The sequence below is a fragment of the Anolis sagrei genome, chromosome 1 (genome assembly GCF_037176765.1).
Source record: "Anolis sagrei isolate rAnoSag1 chromosome 1, rAnoSag1.mat, whole genome shotgun sequence".
Taxonomy (NCBI): domain Eukaryota; kingdom Metazoa; phylum Chordata; class Lepidosauria; order Squamata; family Dactyloidae; genus Anolis; species Anolis sagrei.
Genome location: NC_090021.1, coordinates 161267891 through 161291612, shown reverse-complemented (window position 1 = coordinate 161291612; position 23722 = coordinate 161267891). Strand labels below are relative to the sequence as shown.

The following is a 23722-nucleotide window of genomic DNA, read 5'->3' as shown; positions in this document are numbered from 1 at the left end:
GAATATGTAGAGGAAACAGTGGTGCCATGTGAAGAGGAAAGCATCCCCTATGCACTCTCTTGTGATTGTCACAAGAAAAGGGGACACTTGCCTTCTCGGTGGTGGCCCCTCGACTCTGGAACTCTCTTCCTAAGGACATCAGGCATGCCTCAAAGTTGGCAATTTTTAGGAGGAGCTTGAAAACATGGTTGTTCCAGTGTGCCTTCCCAGAATAAAGAAACCCCAAGCAATATGTTCCCAAATGCACTTTACTAGAGACCCAGGATATCTGCATGCCCCATCCCCTCCCAAATACCTACCCTCTTCACCTGGTCATGCCCAGCATATTTTTTAATTTTAATTATTACATTTGGCCCTGCCATAGATTTTAATGCGTGGTGTGTTTTTAATGTTTACTGCTTTGTTTTGAGTCATTTTGTTGTATTGCTGTTGTTGTTGTTTTTACTGTTGTATCTATTTAGGCTTGGCCTCTTAAGCTGCACTGAGTCCTCTGGGAGATGGTGGCGGGGTATAAATAAAAGATTATTATTATTATTATTATTATTATTATTATTATTATTATTATTATTGTGGATGGCGAGATCACTCGTGTCCCCTCTAAGGGGTCCTGTTGAGGTGGTTGGCCACACAATTGTCTTCCCCTGGCAGTATGCCAACAAAAATATCCTTCTGGCGAGACACCAGTCCCCCATCTGAATGGTGAGAGACAACAGGCTCCCCGAGACTATGCTTGTTGATATAAAACATTGTGGTTATGGTTGATATAAAACATTGTGGTTGTGGGTTGTTGTAGGGTTTTTTTTTTTTTGCTATATGACCATGTTCTAGAGGCATTCTCTCCTGACATTTTCGCCTGTATCTATGGCAAGCATCCTTAGAGGTAGTGAGGTCAGACCTCACTACCTCTGAGGATGCTTGCCATAGATGCGGGCAAAACGTCAGGAGATAATGCTTGTAGAACATGGCCATATAGCCCAAAAAACCCTACAACAACCCAGTGATTCTGGCCATGACAGCCTTCAACAATACATTGTGGTTGTGTTGTCCGTAAGAACTTGCATGGTCTCAATGATTAGCCAGGGGTTTCCCCCTGGGTTACTTCTCTGCAACCCACCTTGCCTGTGGGTGCCACTTGCTGGATCCGTCTAGAGCCCCTTCTTGAGGAAGGGATCCATTTTGGCCCGTTGGCCGGCACCCTTTGAGCTTTGCTGTCCTTCCAGCTTCAGATCACTGGTAGGAGGGAGCTATTAGTAGTTTCAAGTGATTCTGGGCCTTTCTCAGAAAAGTCAACAAGGTCATGAGGGCCCATGTCTAGGGATGCAAGGGCTTTGGGCGGGGAGAGCCCTTGCCACTGTTGAGGGGACAGAACATTTTCACCCATGAGCAGCCCTAGGCATAGAAGCCTGGGGTGGCCAAAAATAATACATCATTCCTGAAAGGATGCATGCCAACATGTTGTTCTGAGCTCCTATTGCCCCTTTGTAAAAAAGAGCCATGAATGGGGGGGGGGGGGGGGGGGCAGAAACTTGCCAAAGCCCTATGAAGGCTAACTGGTGAGGAAAAAGGCCTGCCAATGGAGTAGAGGCATGCAATGCCTTGAGACCTCAGCTGCAGGAGAGGAAAAAAACTGACAAGGACAAAAAAACCTTTTGTACCCGAGCCTCTGGTAGCTGTCCCACCTGTGGAGTGGTGAAATGCCACTGCAGTGATGGCAGGGAGGCCACGGTATTGAAGGGAAGGAATACTGTTGTGTCCAAGTCCTCAGCTGATGCTACCGATTGTCTTGTCCCACCAACAGCACAAGCATGGGGGAGGAAATCCACTGTTGTGCCATGCAGATGCATGGTGTCTGCGGGGACCGAGCAGGCTTCCCCACCACTTTAATTCCCTTTGTAGCTTTCTTTGCCTCTCCACTCTCGTCCTGTGGGCTGGCTGGATTTTTTTCCTTTGGCAGTGTGGGGGCGGGGGGGGGGAGATAGCTGTTAAAGCTGCAAGTAAGTTTGTCAGAGGTTCAGATGCTTTGTGCTTCTTTGAAGGAGTGGGAGAGGGTATTGGTTTGTCTCTAATCTTGTGTGTTTATGGAGCTGAAGTCCCTTCCCTCAAACACAGTAAACCTGTATCTTAGAATCCTAGAATCAAAGAGTTGGAAGAGACCTCATGGGCCATCCAGTCCAACCCCCTGCCAAGAAGCAGGAACACTGCATTCAAATCACCCCTGACAGATGGCCATCCAGCCTCTGTTTAAAAGCTTCCAAAGAAGAAGTCTCCACCACACTCCGGGGCAGAGAGTTCCGCTGCTGAACAGCTCTCACAGTCAGGAAGTTCTTCCTCATGTTCAGATGGAATCTCCTCTCTTGTAGTTTGAAGCCATTGTTCTGCGTCCTAGTCTCCAGGGAAGCAGAAAACAATCTTGCTCCCTCCTCCCTGTGGCTTCCTCTCACATATTTATACATGGCTATCATATCCCCTCTCAGCCTTCTCTTCTTGAGGCTAAACATGCCCAGCTCCTTAAGCCGCTCCTCATAGGGCTTGCCCCTCTCCCTGCTCCACAGGGGGAGCAAACGTTAAGCTTAGGAGTTGCCATAAAGACAAACTATCCACATCTATACAAGGGAGGCAGGAGATAATTCAAAACACAGTCCGAGTCAACAATGAGAACATACAACCCAATAGAGTAATCTGACAGTTTACAGAGTTGCTGAGGAAACTGAAGCTGCTGTGATGTCGGTGGATCACAGGAACTAATGCCTCAATCCCTCCCACTGATTATATGCTTCCTAGGGAGGGAGGGTGTGTGGGGATGCAGCCAGAAGACCGCTAGAGCTTGCGAGAAGGTTCCAGAGGACACTGAGCAGGCAAAGGAAGTACCATCAGTGTGACTTTCACAGAGACCGTGATGAAGAAAGGCTATTAAAGCATAAGTGGTCTAAGACTGCCAGCAATAGTCCCTCTTAAGAGGCTATCAAAAAGTGTAAATGACACTCAGCATTGTTTCTCATTGAGGGCAGGCTGCCTATTCTAAGTCAATATCTGCTGTGAGATATACATGTAATATCTAAGTGGTAATCCTTCTCCCTTTTTGTTCTAGGTCACATCATTTTACCACTGCTAAATAAAACACCCCCTCCTTCTTTCTTGACAATAGTCCAGTGTGCTTCTTTCTTTCTTTCTTTCTTTCTTTCTTTCTTTCTTTCTTTCTTTCTTTCTTTCTTTCTGAGGTTACATACTCTAAACCAGGGGTCCTCAAACCTTTTAAACAGAGGGCCAGGTCATAGTCCCTCAAACTGTTGGAGGGCCGGATTATAATTTGAAAAACATGAATGAATTCCTATGCACATTGCACATATCTTATTTGTAGTGCAAAAAATGTGAAAACAATACAATAATTAAAATGAAGAACAATCTTAACAAATATAAATTTATTAGTATTTCAATGGGAAGTGTGGGCCTGCTTTTGGCTGATGAGATTGGGTTGTTGTTGTTGTTGTTGTGTGCTTTTGAGTCGTTATAGATTTAGGTTGACCCTGAGCGAGGGCCGGGTAAATGACCTTGGAGGGCCGCATCCGGCCCCCGGGCCTTAGTTTGAGGACCCCTGCTCTAAACCGTAAGACCCATATTTTGCATCAGAGTTAAGTTGCAACATATTATTAACATCACAATTACTACTGCTCATTCTCCTCTCTGTTTTGAAATATGTGAATCAATATAGTGCTGGACTTTAGGAGTATTAAGCCCAGCAGATAATACATTGTTTCATTTCTAGTGTAGGTTTGAGAATAAAATATGTGGCATTCAGTTTGAATAGGTGGGACAGATGAAGAAAAATAACATACTCTTCTGATGAGTCATTAGCTTTCGTATTGATTTTGACGAGATAATTTTCTTTCATGACAGCTTCCCATGCCAGAGTTTCATTATCCTCATTTCTTGAACCTTCAAGATACAAAATGCACAGATGATTTATTGACAAAATAAATATAAATCAGTAGAATGCAACTAAAAGGGTTTCAGGTCAAATATAGGGTGCTTTTGCAAGTCCAGTTCAGTGCATGCTTATATAGAAGTCGTACCTATTATCGTAAATAGGGCTTACACACATAAATATGCACAGATCCACAACTCAACTCCAATATTTGAAACTGAAGAGATATATCTCCTTTTCAGCTTGCTCTTGAAAGTCCACAATGATTGCGGGCATACTGAATCAAAGCTCCAGTTGCAAGGAAAAAGATTAAATGGTTGACGTTATATGCCTCCGAACATATTGCTGCTGCTGCATTTACCCTCAATTTTGAGAGTTGTTGTTAATCATTTTATCTTGTTTTAAAAACTATCAGGCATCATGTGATCCATTCAGTTTGAATTTAGCAGGAGGACATACATGCTAAAGTCACCAAGATGCACCCCAGAGAAACTGGTTCAAGTTTGAATGATACCATGAGAGAGGGTGCAGTTGCCCTGCCTCCAGTCCAGCTTCCCAGTGTGTTTTCAGACAACATCAAAATGCAGGTTTTAAAGTGGAGCAAAAAATCCTGGGACCTGACAGCAATTCCACACACAGACCTGTCAGTCCTGGGAAATGGTCCCTGTCATCCTCACACCTTCCTTTGAAGTGGATCTTGATAGGGGGCAGATGGGGGATATTCAGCAGAAGTTTTTTTTTTTTTTAAATAAAGAAATTCTCTTCAGGATGTGCTAGACCTCATATGCACACATATGTACACACACAAGCAGATTTCTCATTTCTCTCTTTACCTAACTGTTAATTCAAGCTCTGTTTAATATTATAAGAAAGGAATCGTTTCAGAGAGTTCTAAGTACATTCCAATTTTGCTTCCCTTTAGCCCAGTGTTTCTCAACCTGGGGGTCGGGACCCCTGGGGGGGGGGTCATGACGGGGTGTCAGAGGGGTCACCAAAGACCACCAGAAAACACAGTATTTTTCGTTGGTCTTGGGGGTTCTGTGTGGAAAGTTTGGCCCAATTCTATACTTGGTAGGGTTCAGAATGCTCTTTGATTGAACGTGAACTATAAATCCCACAACTACAACTCCCAAATGCCAAGGTCTATTTCCCCAAACTCCACCAGTGTACACATTTGGGCATACTGAGTTTGGTTTAGATCCATCATTGTTTGAGTCCATAATGCTCTCTGGATGTAGGTGAACTGCAACTCCCAAACTCAAGGTCAGTGCCCACCAAACCCTTCCAGTATTTTCTGTTGGTCATGGGAATTCTGTATGCCAAGATTGGTTCAATTCCATCTTTAGCGAAGTACAGAATGCTCTTTGATTGTAGGTGAACTATAAATCCCAGCAACTACAACTCCCAAATGACAAATCAATCCCCCCCAACCCCACCAGTATTCAAATTTGGGCGTAGTGGGTATTTGTGCCAATTTTGGTCCAGTGAATGAAAATACATCCTGTGTATCAGATATTTACATTATGATTCATAACAGTAGCAAAATTAATTACAGTTATGAAGTAGCAAAAAAAATTATGGTTGGGGGTCGCCACAACATGAGAGACTGTATTAAGGGGTCACGACATTAGGCTTTAGCCACTTGTGTGTCTGTGGCTCCATTTTTTGACAGCCTAATCAGCTATTTTGGGCTTTTAAAACACATGTGCTAGAGCACAGGGGGGTGGGTGGGAAGGAAGTCACGTGTTTTCCATGGCTGTAGGAAGCCCCCGGTGGCACAGTGCACTGAGCTGCTGAGCTTGTTGATCGAAAGGTCACAGGTTCATAGCTTCTGCCAACCTAGCAGTTCGAAAACATGCAAATGTGAGTAGATCAATAGGTACCGCTCTGGCGAGAAGGTAACGGCGCGCCATGAAGTCATGCCGGCCACATGACCTTGGAGGTGTCTACGGACAACGCTGGCTTTTCGGCTTAGAAATGGAGATGAGCAACACACCCCTGAGTCAGACATGACTGGACTTAATGTCAGGGGACTACCTTTACCTTTACCTTTAGGGATATGCAGTCAAGCAAAGGCTCACATTTCTGGGGTGGAATTGGGTTTTAAGCACAACTTTTAGACACATGCTTTTAGCTGTTCACCCAGTTCCACCCGCATTTTCCCCAAATGTCATTTAGCCACTCCACCCACCTGTCCCCTTTTATCCTGGTTACTTTTGGGTTTGACTGCATGTGTTGAAGGGCCCTCACCCTGACTTGCTATGAAGCAATATAAGAGATCTAATATCTCTAAATTAGAATTTCATTCTCTTTTACAGAAGGCAGAGGCATCCCTTGGGAAAGTTACTTTTTTCAGACTGTGGTTCCCAGGATCCCAAGTCAACATGCTTGCTGAAGGATTCTGAGAGCTGAATTTCTTTAAAAAGTAACTCTTTCCAATGAATAATGGAGAAAACACTGTGTAACTGTGTCTTTAGGAGAAAACACTGTGCAACTTACAGCAAATTGATGGTTGTTTTGCTTCACTTTTGCAGCAGCATTTTAAAAACTTTCTCATGACCATGTAGATATAGGCAAAGATGACAAAGGGGAAAGGTATAGTCAATCGGCTGCAGTATTCCTGAACCAAAAAATAGCGCTGGAATTTCCACACTTGGTCATTGTTCTCTTGAACTGATCCAACTGTATAGCTGCCAGACAGGTGAATACATAAGCTATTAGGTTGTTGTTCTAGTTGTTTTATTTATTTGCATTTCTACTTCTATCTCACCTTACTTCCATAACAAGTGTAAAGGAAATTTACAATGTATTTAAAAACAAATTAAAAATTAAAATGTCCATAAATGTAAAAATATAAAAGTTATTTAAAAAACAATAAAACATGAAAATACTACGTATACACATAAAACAGCACAACAAGCTCATCCCAGACAGTTTCTAAAAGTAAAGAAGTTTTAACTTGATGGTGGAGGAAGAGCGAGAACAACCTGGCCTCTCCAAGGATGGAACATTAAGGCCTTATATGGTCTGGGGCCGGCGTACCTGAGGGCCCACTTATCCCCCTACCAACCCCAGAGATTACTTTGGTCCGAAGACCAAAATTTGCTTGAAGTCCCCAACATCCGGACTTATCATCTGTCCTCTACTAGGCCTTCTCGATTGTAGCCCCTTATTTATAGAATGCCTTGCCAGTTGAAACCCGATCTATCCGAGATCTACTTGCTTTTCGGAAAGCCTGTAAAACCTTTATCTTCCGACAAGCTTTTGATGGGTGAATAACTCGGGACTATGTCTGTGCTTGTTTTTATTGTATTTTAAAGTTAATTGTATTGTTTTACTCTACTGCTGTAAACCGCTCTGAGCCAAATTGGGAGTAGCGGTATACAAGTCAAATAAATAAATAAATAAACTGCAGAGTCTGGACTAGATGGCACTTGGGGTATCTTCCAACTCTATGATTCTATAGTGATTAGATCTGAAATCTTCCATATATTCCCTGATTTATGAACTGAGGAGATACCAAAACTAACACACACCTTAGAGACAAAGCAGTCTAATACATACCCAAACATGGCTATTAGTAAGTTAACCAGGAGGATATTGGTTGAGAGCATGTAGATGCACACTAGTGGAATGGTGATCCACTCTGGGAATCGAGGGAGGTTGTTGGAATCCACCTCTACACACAAAGGCTTGGATTCATTTCCAACAGATGTGCAGTGATCAAAATCATATGTAGTACCTGTCATAAAGGAAGGGGTGAGGGAGAAAACAATTCTGAATCACTGAGATGTATCAGTATATTTTAGCAGTCACTTTGCATTGACATATTGTCTGAGAATCCAGAAAATGAAACTGTCCAGGTGATTTAAACTACATCTTCCAAAAGACTTCGGCCATATTATCTGAGGCTTCATAGTCCAAAACATATGGAAGATATCACATCACCAATCCCTTCTTTAGAATCACTGGCAACACAACAATAATTCTATATCATGCTTTGTTTTCAACAATATCTGCTGAGTTAAGTCTGTACAAGTCTTATTCCCCTCCTCCAAGCCATTGTGGCATCTGGCTCTTTGTGTGAAACACTCCACACTCCACAGAATGGATCCAACACTTCCCATCTTTCACATTTTCCAGAATAGGAATTGGCTTGGACATGTGAGAGGACAGAGAGATTAGTCCTCTATTTCTGATTGATGTCATGGAAATGTACAGGCTCTTTTTTTTCTTTTTTTTTTTGCAAAGAATGCTTACTGGAGCAAAGTGAGAGAATGACGGAGGGAAGCAGGAGTCTGTCTGTTAGCTGGTGCACTACTTCTACCTCTCAATTCTGTTTTTGATTTTGATGTGGTTGAGGCCGGTCAATTGCAAGTGGATACATTGTGTGCTCCCTCCACCCCTTGCCCTCACCATTATTATTTTTTTGTTTGATGTGTATTTTGGCAGAGATATTGATAACCACAATGGCCTGCTAAAGAGTCAGTCTAAAGAAAATCTCAATAGTTTCAGCAGTGAGGAAAGCGGGAAGATGGGGCAATTGACAAAGCTCTACAGCTGCACAGAACAAAATTTAGGTTTAGCGAGGTTTCGCAGGTGTGCACTGAAAAATACTTTTTAAAAAATCAAGAAATGGTTGTTGTGGCTGCCTTAACAATTTAACAATTGGAAAAAGTAGTTCATCTTTTCAGGAGAAAAAAGCAGCAATTAGACTTTCTCAATATTTCCTCAATTTTCTTTCAAAAGGCTGCACGCAATTCACTCTTCTTGTTCTCTTTCTGGTTGTTCAGTGAAATCAGGACTGCAATCAATATCTTCCTCATTAAAAACAACTGAAGAGACCTTTTAGTGACCTGGTGTTTAAAGCTTTGATTCAGAATGCTGAATACCAAAACCAGGAAAAGTGGGGCAGGAACTTTGGATTGCGCAGCGTTCAGTTTCAGCAACCATGCAGTTGCTCCAGCCCTATAGAACATCACAGAGGTACAGACTGAGCTTCCAAAAACAATGTTAGATATTATGTATGGTCACTAGGGTCTGCTAGTAGTTACAAGAGCTCCGAAGCCTCCGAAAAGTCAGGAAGAGCAAAAGAATGCCATAAGCAACATCCTTACTCATACATCCTTGTCAGAATCCAGTTTCCGGAGCCCAGACTTTGGCGCCGAAAACTAGACTCCTGACGTTTCACCCCGATAAGGAATCTGCAGCTGGTGGCCTTGGAGGGAGGCAGTTGTCTGGTGGCGGGAAGCTTTTGCGCGGGGTTTTGGGTTTGGCGGGAGTTCACATTTTGAACTGGTGGGAGTGTATATAAGGGATTGCCTGCTGCGACCAGGCAATCCCGGCTTTTCTGTGTCTTAGTATCTGATAGTAAAGTTCTTTGATTATGATGGAAGTCTCGTGTCATCATTGAGCCCAGCTATCGTGAGCTGACACATCCTGTTTCCTTTGATTTCCCGTCTTTTTAAAAATCCTTCCTATTTCCTGATCCTTAAGCCAGTGGTTCTCAACCTGTGGGTCCCCAGGTTGAGAACTGGGTGTTTTGCCCTACTACTCCCAGAAATCCCAGCCACTTTACCAGCTGTTAGGATTTCTGGGAGTTGACGGCCAAAACATCTGAGGATACACAGGTTGAGGACCACTGCCTTAAGCCATGACTGGATTTCAGCCAGCTTCCAACTCAGGAACTGCAATGGAAAGAGTAGGAGGTCTTTGGGAGAGGCTTCAAAAGTTTTGCTACTCTCAAAGCCTAATGTGCCTTGGAAAAGGCTCAAGAAAGAAAAAGAAATAATACAAACATCACCTGGAAAAATACATTATTTATGTAGAAAGCCCTGTTTCCTCTGCAGGAAACACATTTTCTACACTGGAACTGTATTTTGTGGACAAAGGTCATGTTTCTCTCTGCACAGAAAAAAATTCCAGAATACTTTGGGGCATTTCTGTTAATATATAGTGGCTAAGCCATGTGCAGAAAAAATCATTCCTCCAGACATCTATCAGCTGGACAGGCCTGTTTAGTGTGGAGGCTGGATCAAGAACGACATGTCTGGCCATGTCATGGTGACAAGCCTAGAGGTAATTTTCTGGGCTGGATCCTAAGGAGGGTCAAGCCAATGAGTATTTAAGCCTTTCTCTCATCTCTCATCATCTTTCTCTCATCTCTCATCATTGGTTGTTTGTGCTGCAAGTATTGTTTGTATATAGTTTGGTAACGAAGTAATGGACAAGAAATAAAACTTGGCATCAAGGTTGCTTGATAGAAAAATACTTTACAGAGTTTAATTAAAAACAGCAGAAGCAGAGAGATAAAGAAACTTTTGCAATGACAAGCAGATAAGAAACAGAGGAAGCAGTCTGGCTGAATTTGTGCATGCCCCAGAAACATTTGTTTTGGATGCTGCAGGTTAAACCAGGGGTCAGCTGAAACCCATGCACTCAGATCCCTGACAGTTTCAACATTGGAAGAAAACTGTATGGAAGACTTGCTGCTCTATTATTCTTAGCAGCTTAGTTTCCTCACTATCAGAAAGCCAAGAAATAAATTAAAGTGAATATTCTTTCCACCCTTAAACACAAACCCATAGTTCTTAAGCAGTGGGGTCATTCAAAATCATTACCATTTCTCACTGGCATTCTGCCTATATGGATAGATGTGTCCTGCTAGTCTTCCGTCACCTGGGGACATTTGCTGCCTACCTACAGAGACTCCAGGAACTGGTGATGTTGGTCTCCCAGCTGAGATTTCCTCCAGCCTCTTGAGAGCCCACAGCAGACATTGGGGCACTCAGCACATCCACTTCCTCGGCTGTCTCCCATGGCTCCAGTTACTCCAGTCCTTCCCTCTCCTACAATCCTTTACATCTATATCCTCTAAAACAGGCATGGGCAAACTTCGGCCCTCTGGGTGTTTTGGACTTCAACTCCCACAATTCCAAACAGTTGGTAAACTGGCTGGGATTTCTGGGAGTTGAAGTCCAAGACACTTGGATAACTGAAGTTTGCCCATGCCTGCTCTATAACCTTCTTGTCCACTCCAGTCTCTTCCTCCTCCTCCCCTTCACTTCTTCTGACCTCAGCAGCCTCCATGTGTTGTAACCATTTTAGCAACCAGTTCAAAATAACCAGTGTGAGGCAACTAAATAGCACAATTGTTCCTGGGGATTTGCAAATCAAAATGGATACCATCAATGTCAGTCGGATAGTGACCAAACATAGCAAGGTAAGGTTCATAGATGACTGATCGGAAAATCCATTCCCAGCGCTGTTCATTTTTCCTCAATATCCCCTGCCTGGCTACACCGAAGGCCACCATCCACACCGCAAAAAGGAAGAGAAAGAAGAAGACATCTATCAGCTGTGGAAGAGAACATTGGGAATAACCATGAGGATACGGCACAAAATCTAGTAAATTATTCAAATGAAGTTGCAAGCTGAAGAACAAGAGGGAGAGTTTTCATCCAGGTCTCCAACAACAAATACATGAATGCTATGAGTGAATTACTGTTGGTGACTTAGGATGTACCAATAGCAATGCATGGCAACAAAATGTGAGGGAATGATTGGCCAACTCCCAAGCAGGAAAGACAAACCTTATGGTAGGCATGGCTTTTGTAGCTCAACCCCACCAAAATCACTGCATTACATGATTCTGTTTCCCTTTGGCACTTCTTCCTATAGAACAGGGTTTCTCAAACTGTACTCCTCCAGATGTTTGGGATTTCAGCTCCCAATATTTCTAACAGCTGGTAAGATGGCTGGGATTTCTGGGAGCTGAAGTCCAAAACACCTGGAGGAGTAGAGCTTGAGAAACACTGCTCTAGCATATGGGTTTATGCCTGCTTGTAGGATCTTGGTCTATAGGAGCACACCCAAAGAAGAACTCTAAAAGGGGATTTCGTGTAATGCATAAGAGCTGTACCAGCTGTACTAGATTCTATCAGTTCAACAGGGTCTGAAAAATTTCTAAGTCAATACAATGATCACTTTTCAAAGAAAACAGACCATAAACAGACAACAGGTGGAAATCCTTCTCTCCTCCAGCTATTATTGTATTGCAGCTCCTTTAATCCCCTGCTACTGGATAAACTGACTACAGTTTCTGGAAGCTGCAGTCCAACAATAGTTGGAGAATTGCAGGGTTACATACAATACAGTCACAGTACTTTAAAATGTATCAGGGCTTCACTTCCAGGGGTAAGTGAAAACAATCATCTCAGCAAATTATTTCTTTCCTTTTTTACAGTATTGGGCTTTTTCAATCTACATTTCAAAACAACTTTATTTCTCTAGAAATTGGCTGTGCTGCAACACTGCTCTGACCAATCCGTTTCCTGTGTATCAGGATATTCAGAGCTGGTTTTACCAGTTTCTTCCTCCGAAACAGAGCTTACAGCACCTGGTATTTGTTGACAGTCTCCTACCCAAGTACTAACCAGAGTTGACCCTGCTTAGCTTTTAAGATCAAATGGGACTGGTGACTTTAGGGTACGGTTGTCTTTAGCTGCATCTACACTGCAGTATTAATGCAGTTTGACACCACTTACCATCCAAGCCCAATGCTATGAAATAGAGTTGTAGTTTTACAAGGTCTTCTCTGCCAACTAGTGCTGACACTTCATGATTCCATAGAATTGAGCCATAGCAGTTAAAGTGGTAGCTAACTGCATTAATTCTACAGTGTAGATGCACCCCAAGTCGGAAGTTCAAGGAAGTACGCTTGAAATGTTTCTCTAGCTGTCTCTACACTGTAGAATTAATGCAGTTCAACACCAATGTAATTGCCATATTGTCCTGGGATCTATAGTTGGTGAGGTATCAGCACTGTTAGGTAGAGAAGGTTAAATAGCTTGGAAATCTACGACACCCCCCCCCCCCCATGCTTTCATGATATTGAACCATGGTAATTAAAGTAGTATCACATTGCATTCATTCTGCAGCACAAATGCTCCCTTAGTGTAAGCACGGCAAATATTTAACACAATTGCAGAGCTCCAACATTGATTAGACCTGTAATTGTCAATCCACGCAGCTCTGTATCCTTCCTCTAACTCAGCAGCTGTCAACTACTGGAAGGACCACTATACTGCTTACCAGGGGAGCAGGAGAACAATTTATGTGAGGGTGAAGCAGCTGGCCTCAGCTAAAAGAGGAGAAGAAATGAGGGTGCACTCCCAAAACATCTGAATTATTCTTATCTGAATTGCCTTCCTATACCCACACCCCACCCCACCCACACAGAGTGATTTGTAGCAGCAGAAGCAACCGCTTCCATGGCTTGACAGCTGTTAGGGAGAAAAGGATTTGGGTAGAATGCAAAGGACTAGAAGAGAGCCCATCACTGAGTACCATCCAACAACAGAGATACAAGGATGTAACATGTGTCACTTAATGCCACTCGACTGGCAGTCACTGCACAGTTTCTGCCCTGAGAAGCTGGTAATGAATTCAAAACCAGCCCACGCAGGAAAACTGTAAACGTTTCCATTCAGCATTTCTTTCTTAGCCCCTGAGATTTTTTTAAATTAACACAGAGAGGCCTCCAAGGTTCTCCAGTTTGAAATACCACAATTGCACATAACATTTCATTCTGAAACAGCTGTATATCTTACCATCCTCTGAAGCATGATAATTTTGGGGCCAAGGTTCCTGCTTACTGTGAAAATATGGATCAGCCTGAGAGTAAAAATAATGTAATCAAGGCAGAAAATTACCCTGCCGGAATACCAAGAGGTTTCATTTGAAGAGTGGAGCCTGTGCAGAGAGACAGAAATACACTATTTTGAAAATGTGTATTGTAAGAAATATGTAAGTATAATCAATAAACACATACGAATTATTTCCTTTCACTCAGCTTGAACCCCCTGCCTCCAAGATTTTGAATGAAGTAACTCCAGTTTGATTCCATCAAACATCATCCAGTCCATCACAACATACAGTTTGCCTTCCACGTTTGCAGGTTTGACATTTGTGGATTTGATTATTCTCAGATTTCACAAATATGTTGTTGCCAAGAACCTCGAGGGTTTCCAGTGCCACATTATGATCAATGTCCACCAGAGGTTGATCATAAAGTCATACTGGAGGGCCTTGAGTTTCATATAGAAAACACTTCACTGGGATTTTCTAGGTTCCAGTGGATGTTGACCTCAGAGTTGTGCTAGAAGACATAGAGATTCATAAGAGCTATTCTTTCAAGGGGGGGGGGGGGATGTTTTTATCTAGTTTTTCTACTTTTCTGAGGGTCCTGAACTCCTGATCCCACACAATCGAAAGAGCTGGCTCTTATGGTCTGCTCCCTTTTTTGTGTGTGTGTATGTCAGGAGCATCTTGAGAAACTGCAAGTCACTGCAAGTGTGAGAGAATTGGCCATCTGCAAGGACGTTGCCCAGGGAGCACAAGGATGTTTTGATATTTTACCAGCCTTGTGGAAGGCTTCTCGCATGTCCTTGCATGGGAGCTGGAGCTGACAGAGCAAGCTCAATCCCCCTCCCTGGGTTCAAACAGCTGACCTATTGGTCAGCAGTTCTGTCAGTACAAGGGTTTAACCTACTGTACCACCAGGGACTCCCAGTGAGCTCAAAGCATCGAACTCAGCACAGTGGCAGTGTTCTCTGAAAACTCACCTGAATATTATTCCTGCCAAAAAGTAAAAAATTCCAAGGCTGTCCATAACATTCCACATGTCTGAGAAGTATTTACTACCATTCATATACCACTAAAGAAAAAAGGAAAAAACAGTCACCAAACAGAAGAAGGTTGTATATCACTAGCACCACAAACCCAGTCTCAAAATGGAATTTTTATTATAGAAACTCATCATATTGACTTTTTTTCCTACCCATTTCTACACACTTCAAAGAGAGCCCCCCACCCCCCAGCCATCCAACAATGCAGGATGGCTTCTGGTATTTGCTCATGGGACTCCATCTCTACATTGTGTAGAAATGGGAGGATTTCAAAGATGGGTATAAATTGACTCCAATCATCTCCCTGCACATAAACACACTTAAAATAGGTATTTTCCTTGGGATGGGAAGTAGTGGATATGCTTAATTACTTTGATATGTTTCAGTATGGACATGCATGTTGTGGTCTGCTAACGCTCCCTCTGTTTCCATTAGTCGGTTAAAGATGGTGTGGGTCCCAATGAAGGAAGTGTTTCAAAACATGTGCCTATCCCCTTTAGTCTGTGGGCTTAAGGGGAACAATCCCACAGAAAGTGGTATTTCAAAAAGGATGCCTATTTTTAAAGTGTGCTGGTGTCCTTGAAATGCTTGAGCTGAGGAGGTGATTGTGTGTGATGGGAGTGAGAAAAGTCTCCATCTTCTTTAAAGATGGAACCCCATGAAATGTCATGCAAAGAAGACGATTCTACCTGTTGTGGGACGAAATCCACAGAGACTTTCATTGTCTTCCTGAAGACAGCTGGTTGGGAAATGAAGCTCTTAACAGGCAAATGAAATGGCACACAGAAGTTTATGCAAACTAAATCTTGCTCGTTTAGAGAAAAACCAATGGATCTTAGAGCAAATGAGGTCTGAGTTCTCACTAAAAACCAATATGACAAAACTGAGGGTATCATACTTTGGGTATATAAGATGGCATACCTTAGTGGAAAAAGTGACGAGAAAGACTGCATTATAGATGGATTGTTTAAGTCAAAGAAGCCACAGCCCAAAGTTTAAAGGACCTGAGCAGGGCAATTCATTACCAGGATTATTGAAGGTCTCTGATTTATAGAACTGTCATGGGTCAAAGTCACTTTGATGATAAATAACACAAGCAAATCTCACCATACTCAAAGCACAGCTTTCTACCAAATAAGTGATCAAAAGTTGACACCTGTAAAATCACTCAGCAGCAAAAACCTTCACTGAACACAACCTATATTAGAGTAAAAATGTATCTGATTGGACAGCTGTATGGTCTTAATATTGAATGTAATGTTTTTAAATGTTTAAAATAAATATCCATTAATTTTAATTTAATTTTAATATTAATGTTTATTGGAATTTTATGTGTTCTAAGGCATTGAATAATTGCCCATATGTATGCCACCTTGAGTCCCCTTTGGGGTAGAGAAAGATGGGCTATAAATAGGATAAATAAATAAATAAGTCCCACCAATTATGAAGAGCTCAGTTCTTGTATGTGGCAAAGGATTGCAACCTTAGTCATATTGGAAGTTGTGTTTATCTAATTAGAAAAAAAATCTTAGTTATTTCATATTTGTTTTGGATACTAAAAACATACTAAGGATTTTATTCTTTCTGTTCTAAGAGAATGCAAATGAAGAAACAAATATAAATGATAATATATATAGAACACAAAAAAATGGGGGAAAGCCAATTAAGATGCTTTCCATTGCTCAGTCAATGATCAATTTCCCACATATCTCAATGCTGTGCCACATGTGTATTGTCTTTGCAATGACAGTTATTAAATATTGCTCATAAAATAATAATGTCCATGTTAACACTGTCACACTACAGGAATCATAGAGCTATGATTTGGCTTTAACTGCTATTATTATTTATTTATTTATTTATTTATTATTTGCACTTATTAACCGCCACTCTCAGCCCTAGGGCGACTCGTGGCGGTGTACAAAACATAGAAAAACAACAATTTACAGTGAGTCAAAACCACAACACAACATCTTACTAATACAAACAACTAATTAAACTAAAAATCCGCTTCGTCTTATTTTAGGGTCATAATCAATCTCATAGTCGTAGTCCATTCCGGTAGTCATTCCAATAACATAGCACTTAGTTGAAGGCCTTCTCGAAGAGCCATGTTTTCAGGCCCCTACGGAAGGCCATGAGGGAGGGCGCCTGTCTAATTTCAGCAGGGAGGGAATTCCATAGCCGAGGGGCCACCACCGAGAAGGCCCGCTCTCTTGTCCCCGCCAAGCGTGCCTGTGACTGCTATGACTGCCTTCTATGGGAGCCTCCTGGGATTTATATAGTTTGTTCAGAGATCTCAGTGAAGAATTCTCCAGCTGCCCTCAATGAGCAATTCCAGGAAAATTCCATAGGATTTTTGCCATGGCAGTTAAAGTGGAATCACGGTGCTCTAATTCTGTAGTGTGAATGGTCCTTAGATCATGACGGATTTACTGTTGTGTACCTTTTAGACATTTTCGACTTATAGGGTTCCTACTAAGGAGAACTTCTTATAAGATTTGTTCAGAAGGGGATTCCCTTTCCTGAGAGAGTTTGATTTGCCCTAAGTCACCCAGTGCCTTTCCATGGTCTCCAGAGTCCCAGTACAACAATCAAAACACTGTGTCACACTGACTGTTTTTACATTAGATATGCTTTCCTTCAGAACGATGCGTATCTTAGCTTTATTTGTAGCACTGTTCTCCAAAATTCACCCTATATAAGGGGGAAGGGGAGGAAATTCTCTCCCTGTTATTGCAGATTTCTGGAGAATGACTTTCTGGAGCATACTGGAGAGTGGAATTATTCTGAAATAGCCAAAATGGAATGCTAACATTACTTTAGCTAAGTTTACAAAGAGTCACGTCCCCCTTACATATTTGTTGTTGGTTTTTTTAAGTCACAGCACACTATTTCTTCTCAGGCCTACTTCATTCCCAGTGCCCAAGTCTTTACCATTTTGCATATGGGAAAGAGAATCACAGCTCTGTTGCACTTTCTGGAGCATTCAAACACAGTGAAAGATGAAACTATGGAAAACTTTAAATCTTTGTTGAACAAGAACAGAGAAAATGGGCCAGCTAACAGGCCTAACTAAGGGAACAACAGTACCCAATACTTATTTTTTAGGGCTGGGCGGTTTCATTTCGTTAATTCGTAATTCGTTAATAATTCGTTAATTTTTTTCAATTACAAAATGATAACGAACCATTCTGGAGCAATTATTAAAAAAAACGAATTTTCAAAAACGTTTTGTAAATGCTTCGTATTTCGATATTGTATCCGTTTCGTTATTGTTTTGAGGTCGTTTCGTTATTATTTCCACATGTCTGGGCCAGTTTTATAGTTTAATTAGTGAAAAAAAAATTATAATATCACACCAACAGTCAACAACAGAGGGAGAGGGAAGCTTCAGAAGGTTTTGGAGGTTTTTTAGCATATTTCGCGGTCGCGTCCGCCATTAACGAATCGATTCGTTATTGTTTCGGAAATCGATTCGTTAATTTTTTACCATTTACGAAATTTCGTAAATATCGAACTTTTTAAAAGGAAAATTTTGTAATTATTTTAAATATCGAAACAAAAAAAAAACCCCAAATACAAATCGATTTTAGAAACAATTTTTTCCGTTGTTACCCAGGCCTATTATTTTTCTCTCTCTCTGCTTCCCACAATCCTCAGAGGGTATATTTCCCCTATACAGACACACACGTTGACAAGTAAGCCAGAATGCTCATTATCCTTGATCCTTAATTCACCACATTTGTTTATTTTTCCCCAGTGTGGCAGTATGAAGCGTTTTCAGAGAAAGAGTAATTTGCAAACCATTTATGTGAACTTATTTCTTTGGAATATAGTGTAGCTTTGTGGATGGCAATTACATTAGATATCAAAATTACAAATATTAGAAGACTTGTAGTGCAAGCAGTATGTCAATGTGCTCATAGCAAGTTAAAAGTATGGGAACAGTAAATTGGGGCTGTTTCACACTACACAAATATAGATCCCACATTTTCTGCTATGGCAACATCCTATGAGATTCTGGGACTTGCAGTTGAGGGAGGAGGGTCTTTGATGCAACTGCAACAGTTGAAGTGGGATCATATCGGTGTGGGCAGTGTATGTGTCTTGTGAAAGGAGGCATAGTCTGTCAGACAGAGGTACATGCAAACTCAAATCCATTGGAGTAGTAATTTACATTTGAACCTGCTCAATAATGTTTTTCAGTAAGTATAATAGTGAAGCACTGACATCTTCTGGCAGATGGGAACAATTACAGTTTGATGTATTGTCGAAGGCTTTCATGGCTGGAATCACTAGGTTCTTGTGGGTTTTTTCGGGCTATAGAGCCATGTTCTAGAGGCATTTCTCCTGATGTTTCGCCTGCATCTATGGCAAGCATCCTCAGAGGTAGTGAGGTGAAAACAAATTACAGTTTGTTTTCATCACACTGCCCCAGGATGCATCTGTACTGTAGAATTAACGCAGTTGGACACCATTTGCTATGGGATCCTGAGAGCTGTCATTTTACAAATCTTTAGCTTTCACTGTTAAAGATACCTCACCAAACTACAGTTTGCAATATTCTATAGCATTGAGACACAGCAGTTAAAAGCTGCACTAATTCTACAGTGTAGATACATCTTTATGCGTTCCAATATCTTTTTTAAAAATATTTTTATTGTGCTTTTATAATATTTACAGCAAAAGTGGGTGAACACATAAATATTTTAAGAGTAGCGAGGAAGGAGAAGAGGGGAATAGAGATAGAAAGAAAAGCGAAGGAAGAAATATCTTAACATTTTAGGAAAATAGAGTTTGATTTCTTGTAGATGCTGTATTTTACATACTCAGACTTAGCAGTCTCCTAGTAATTTTCTCAGATGCAAACTATCCCTGTTTTCCATTAATACCAGATGAATAAACTATAAAGGAAGACATTATAGCAGAGTCTTTAATAAGAGATTATAGCTAACATCGGGTCGTAACTTAAATATTGGACTACAGCCCTTTAGACCAAGGTTTGAATCCCTGCTTGGGCATAAAAATCCACTGGATGACCTTGGGCAAGTTGTACTTTCTCAGCCTCAGAAGATGACAACAGCAACCCCCTTCTAAACAAATTTTTCCATGATAGGTTTACCTTAGAGTTGCTGTAAGTCGGAAAGAACTGGAAGGCACACGACAATTACACAGATGACTAAACTATCGTTTTCACAAATGGTATAAATAAAAAATTGCATTAATGAATGAGCTACTTTAAGATGCACCTCTCACAAAGAGGCACGTGATTGAGGAACAGAATATCTGTTTCATCAGGTTAAACCAAGAAGATCTGGTTTGTAAATAGAATTTTTTTTAAAAAAAAAAACAACACTTCAAGTCTGTGGGAAAATTTTCAAGTCACATTTCTCATGGACGACACATACCTTGGTAATTCCCTACGAAGGTCTACAAGCAGATGTATTTAGATAATTTTTCTGTTTTTCTGTGTTTACTCTTTGTTACTACTTAAGGCCTTCTCATCTGGCTGAAAGGCAGCTCAGACAGTCTAGAACATTACATCAGCATTGCGGTTAAACATTTGCTGAATGCTCCGTCGGCTGACCAGACACATTTCTAATCCATAAACAAGAGCATTGAAAATTGTTGCCTCATAATGCATTGAAAACTCATTTGGCTGTGCAATGGAGCAATCAGACAACCATTTCACCAAAGCCAGCTGTATTAGAGCTAGGTCTTGGTCCTCTGATTTTGCTTATAGACTCAGTTGTGATTACACATTTTTTTTTAAAAAAAAAGTCATCTACTGTGCTAAACATATCTATGTCCACTGGTTTTGATTGGTGAGTGAAGATTTGAAATTAAAATTCTGACCAGAACACAAGCTTTGAATCACTGCAGGGCTAGGATGTTAATGAATCTTCAGGTCACATTATTTACATTACCATCACAAGAGCTATATTATTGCAATATTTCATAGACTTTGTTTAGCATTCTACAACATTTATTTTGCAATGCAAGATGCATCTAGAAGCACCTGGGTTCCCTAATTTCCTTCTGCTTTGCCTGGCTGGTCTGAAGAATTGCACAAATTGCATGCTAACAGTTTCAGATTCTTTCTCCTAATTTATGATGATTCAGCTAGAGAATAATTTTGCTACCAATAAGAACACACTGTGAAGGTGTTTTGTTTTTCCCTTGCCAAATTTTTTAGAAGAAATGATACATAGGAACATAAGCAATGACAGATGGAGACATCTGGGCATCATATCCATTCACTTCCCAGTTCTATATTTAAGGCAGGGCATTTATGGGATAAAGCCTGCCTTGAAGCTCCCTAGACTTCAAGAGTATCCTCAGCTGAAAGGGCTCATTGCACTGAACTTATGCTCCTTGTCATTGTAGATCAGTGGTTCTCAACCCTCCTAATGCCGTGACCCCTTAATACAGTTCCTCATGTTGTGGTGACCCCCAACCATAACATTATTTTTGTTGCTACATCATACCTGTTGTTTTGTTACTGTGATGAATCATATTGTAAATATCTGATATGCAGGATGTATTTTCATTCACTGCACCAAATTTGGCACAAATACTCCATATGCCCAAATCTGAATACTGGTGGGGTGTGAGGGGGGGGTGTGATTTTGTCATTTGGGAGTTGTAGTTGCTTGGATTTATTGTTAGCCTACAATCAAATTGCATTCTAAACTCCACCATCGATGGAATTGAACCAATCTTAGCACGCAGAACTCCCATGACCAACAGAAAATACTAGAAGGGCATTGTGGGCACTGACCTTGAGTTTTTAGAGTTGTAGTTCACCTACATCCCAAGATCACTGTGGACTCAAATAGTGATGGATCTGGACTAAACTTGGCATGAATACTCAATATGCCCAAATGTGAACATTGGTGGATTTTTGGGGAAAATAGACCTTGACATGTCGAAGTTGTAGTTACTGGGATTTATAGTTCACCTACAATCAAAGAGCATTCCAAACCCAACTAATGATAGAATTGGGCTAAACTTCCCACACAGAACCCCAAGACCAACAGAAAATACTGTGTTTCCTGATGGTCTTTGCTGACCCCTCTGACACCCCCTTGCGACCCCTCCAGGGGTCCCGACCCCCAGGTTGAGAAACACTGTTGTAGATCTTTGCCTCTTTAAAAATATAACAACATGGAGGATTGCAAATACAACAGAACAGATCTGGGACCCTTTCACAGCAGGATTACAATTGTGTTTTAACTGCTGTGGCTTTCTCCTCTTTCTAAAGTTCCCTCCTGCATCTACCAATTCCTGTATTTCACAGGCTGTAGTCATATCACTATCACTGTGTAGTGTGAAAACATCTTGAATCTCTTAAACATAGGTAAGGGTTGCAGTCAGACTATGGGAAAATCAAGTTTATTCTCTTTTAGCTCAGTTCTTTCAAACATGAATTCTTGCTGGGCTCCCCTTTAATGCTTTTATTGAGCATTATGGATACTGAGGGCCTTTCCAGACAGGCTGTTATCCCAGAAGCATACGCATTTTGAAAACACTGATGTTCCTGGGGGCCTATCTACACACACCCCAAAAAGCACGAGCTTTCTCCTAGAACTTTCTGGGAGAACCCCGGGACACTGTAAATCCCCCTCCACCCAAAAAAGCCCCTCAAAACAGGTGCTGAAGCTCTCCTGGCATGTACAAATGATGCGCCAGGAGAAGGGGAGGGGCAGGAGTGATCCCCCCCCTTCTCTTGGCACATCATTTGTACATGCCAGGAGAACACTGGCAACTGTCTCATGGAGGCAGGGTAAGTTATTTTGTTTTTTTAAGCAGTTTTGAGAGGCTTTTGGGGAGGGGGGTTTGGTATTTCCACAGTTTTCCGGGCTAATTTAGCCTAGAAAACCATGGCAATACTGTCTCCAGACACCAGAAGTAGTGGGTTTATCCCACGCCTTCCAAGAAGGCGCAGAATAATACCACTATCGAATTAATTCACTATCAAGTTAATTAATTCCTGGTTTGTGGTGGATTAATTCGGGTTTGTCCAGGACGTCATCTGGACAGGCCTCTTTTTATTGCGGAAGTTTCTGCAATAAATTGGCTGTGTAGATATACCCTCACTTTACTAATGGCTAGGACATCTCTGAACTTGGCTACAAACTGTGCATAACTTCATATGCTAACACACCATGGAAGCAGTGACAAATTCCAGTCATACTAATGATATGAATGTAGCTAACAATGGTTCATCTGCATTAATGCATTTTGGCACCACTTTAACTGCCTTGATTCAATGCTATGGAATCCCGGGTCGTTGCAGTTCAGTAAGCACCAGAACCCTTTGACATAAAAGGCTAAAGGCTTGTAAACTTGCAATTCCAATGATTTCAGAACACTGAACTATAATAGTTGAAGAAGTGTCAAGCTATGGCCCCTTCCACACAGCTGAATAAAATCCCAGATTATCTGCTTTGAAATGGAATATATGTCAGTGTGGACTCAGATAACCCAGCTCAAAGCAGATATTGTGGGATTTTCTGCCTTGATATTCTGGGCTATATGACTGTGTGGAAGGGCCCTATATTAATTCTACAATGTATTTGTACCAAAAACCTCAACAATAATGGTCAAGATAGAATTCTAGGCTGTTTAGTGGAACCTGCGTGGGAATCAAGATGGAAGGGAGGGGAGGGTGGCGTTCAACACCACTGGGCCTTCACTTTCTTCTGCAACAGGCAGTGTCTTCCCTGTAAATAAAACTCTTTTGATTTCTAAGCACTCCCTACTTGTCTCACTTCATCACAAAGCAGGATGAAGACCAGCACATAAAGGATCAATTCCAGCACGGTGGGTGACTTCTGGAAATCCATGAGTAACACATAGGCAAACAATAAGAGGAAGGCAATGTAGAAGATGACTGTCCAAGAGAAGACAACAAAGGGTGATGTGAAGAACCAGGCATAGTAGAACAACAGTTTTTTGCTCCGTTCAATTGGCTTCTTCCTGTACAAGAGAAACAAACAGCTGATTTCAAACAACCTCTGTTTGCTTAACACAATGTAGAGGTCTGTCACATGGGATAGTGTTTAAAACACAATCCATATTATAAAATAAAAGTGATTTAATCCAC

The 23722-nt window shown here is 41.4% G+C and overlaps 1 protein-coding gene across 1 annotated transcript in view; it reads right to left on the bottom strand.

Moving 5' to 3' along the window:
* The window catches only part of TRPM8 (transient receptor potential cation channel subfamily M member 8), an 81899-nt gene that overhangs the window by 4224 nt on the left and 53953 nt on the right, over positions 1–23722 (bottom strand). The window contains exons 17-23 of the mRNA XM_067469825.1: positions 23388–23595; positions 14548–14639; positions 13534–13675; positions 11108–11279; positions 7487–7664; positions 6422–6612; positions 3834–3933 (exon numbers count right to left, since the gene is read on the bottom strand). Coding sequence (XP_067325926.1) covers positions 3834–3933; positions 6422–6612; positions 7487–7664; positions 11108–11279; positions 13534–13675; positions 14548–14639; positions 23388–23595 — 1083 coding nt within the window. The remainder of the gene's footprint in view (positions 1–3833; positions 3934–6421; positions 6613–7486; positions 7665–11107; positions 11280–13533; positions 13676–14547; positions 14640–23387; positions 23596–23722) is intronic.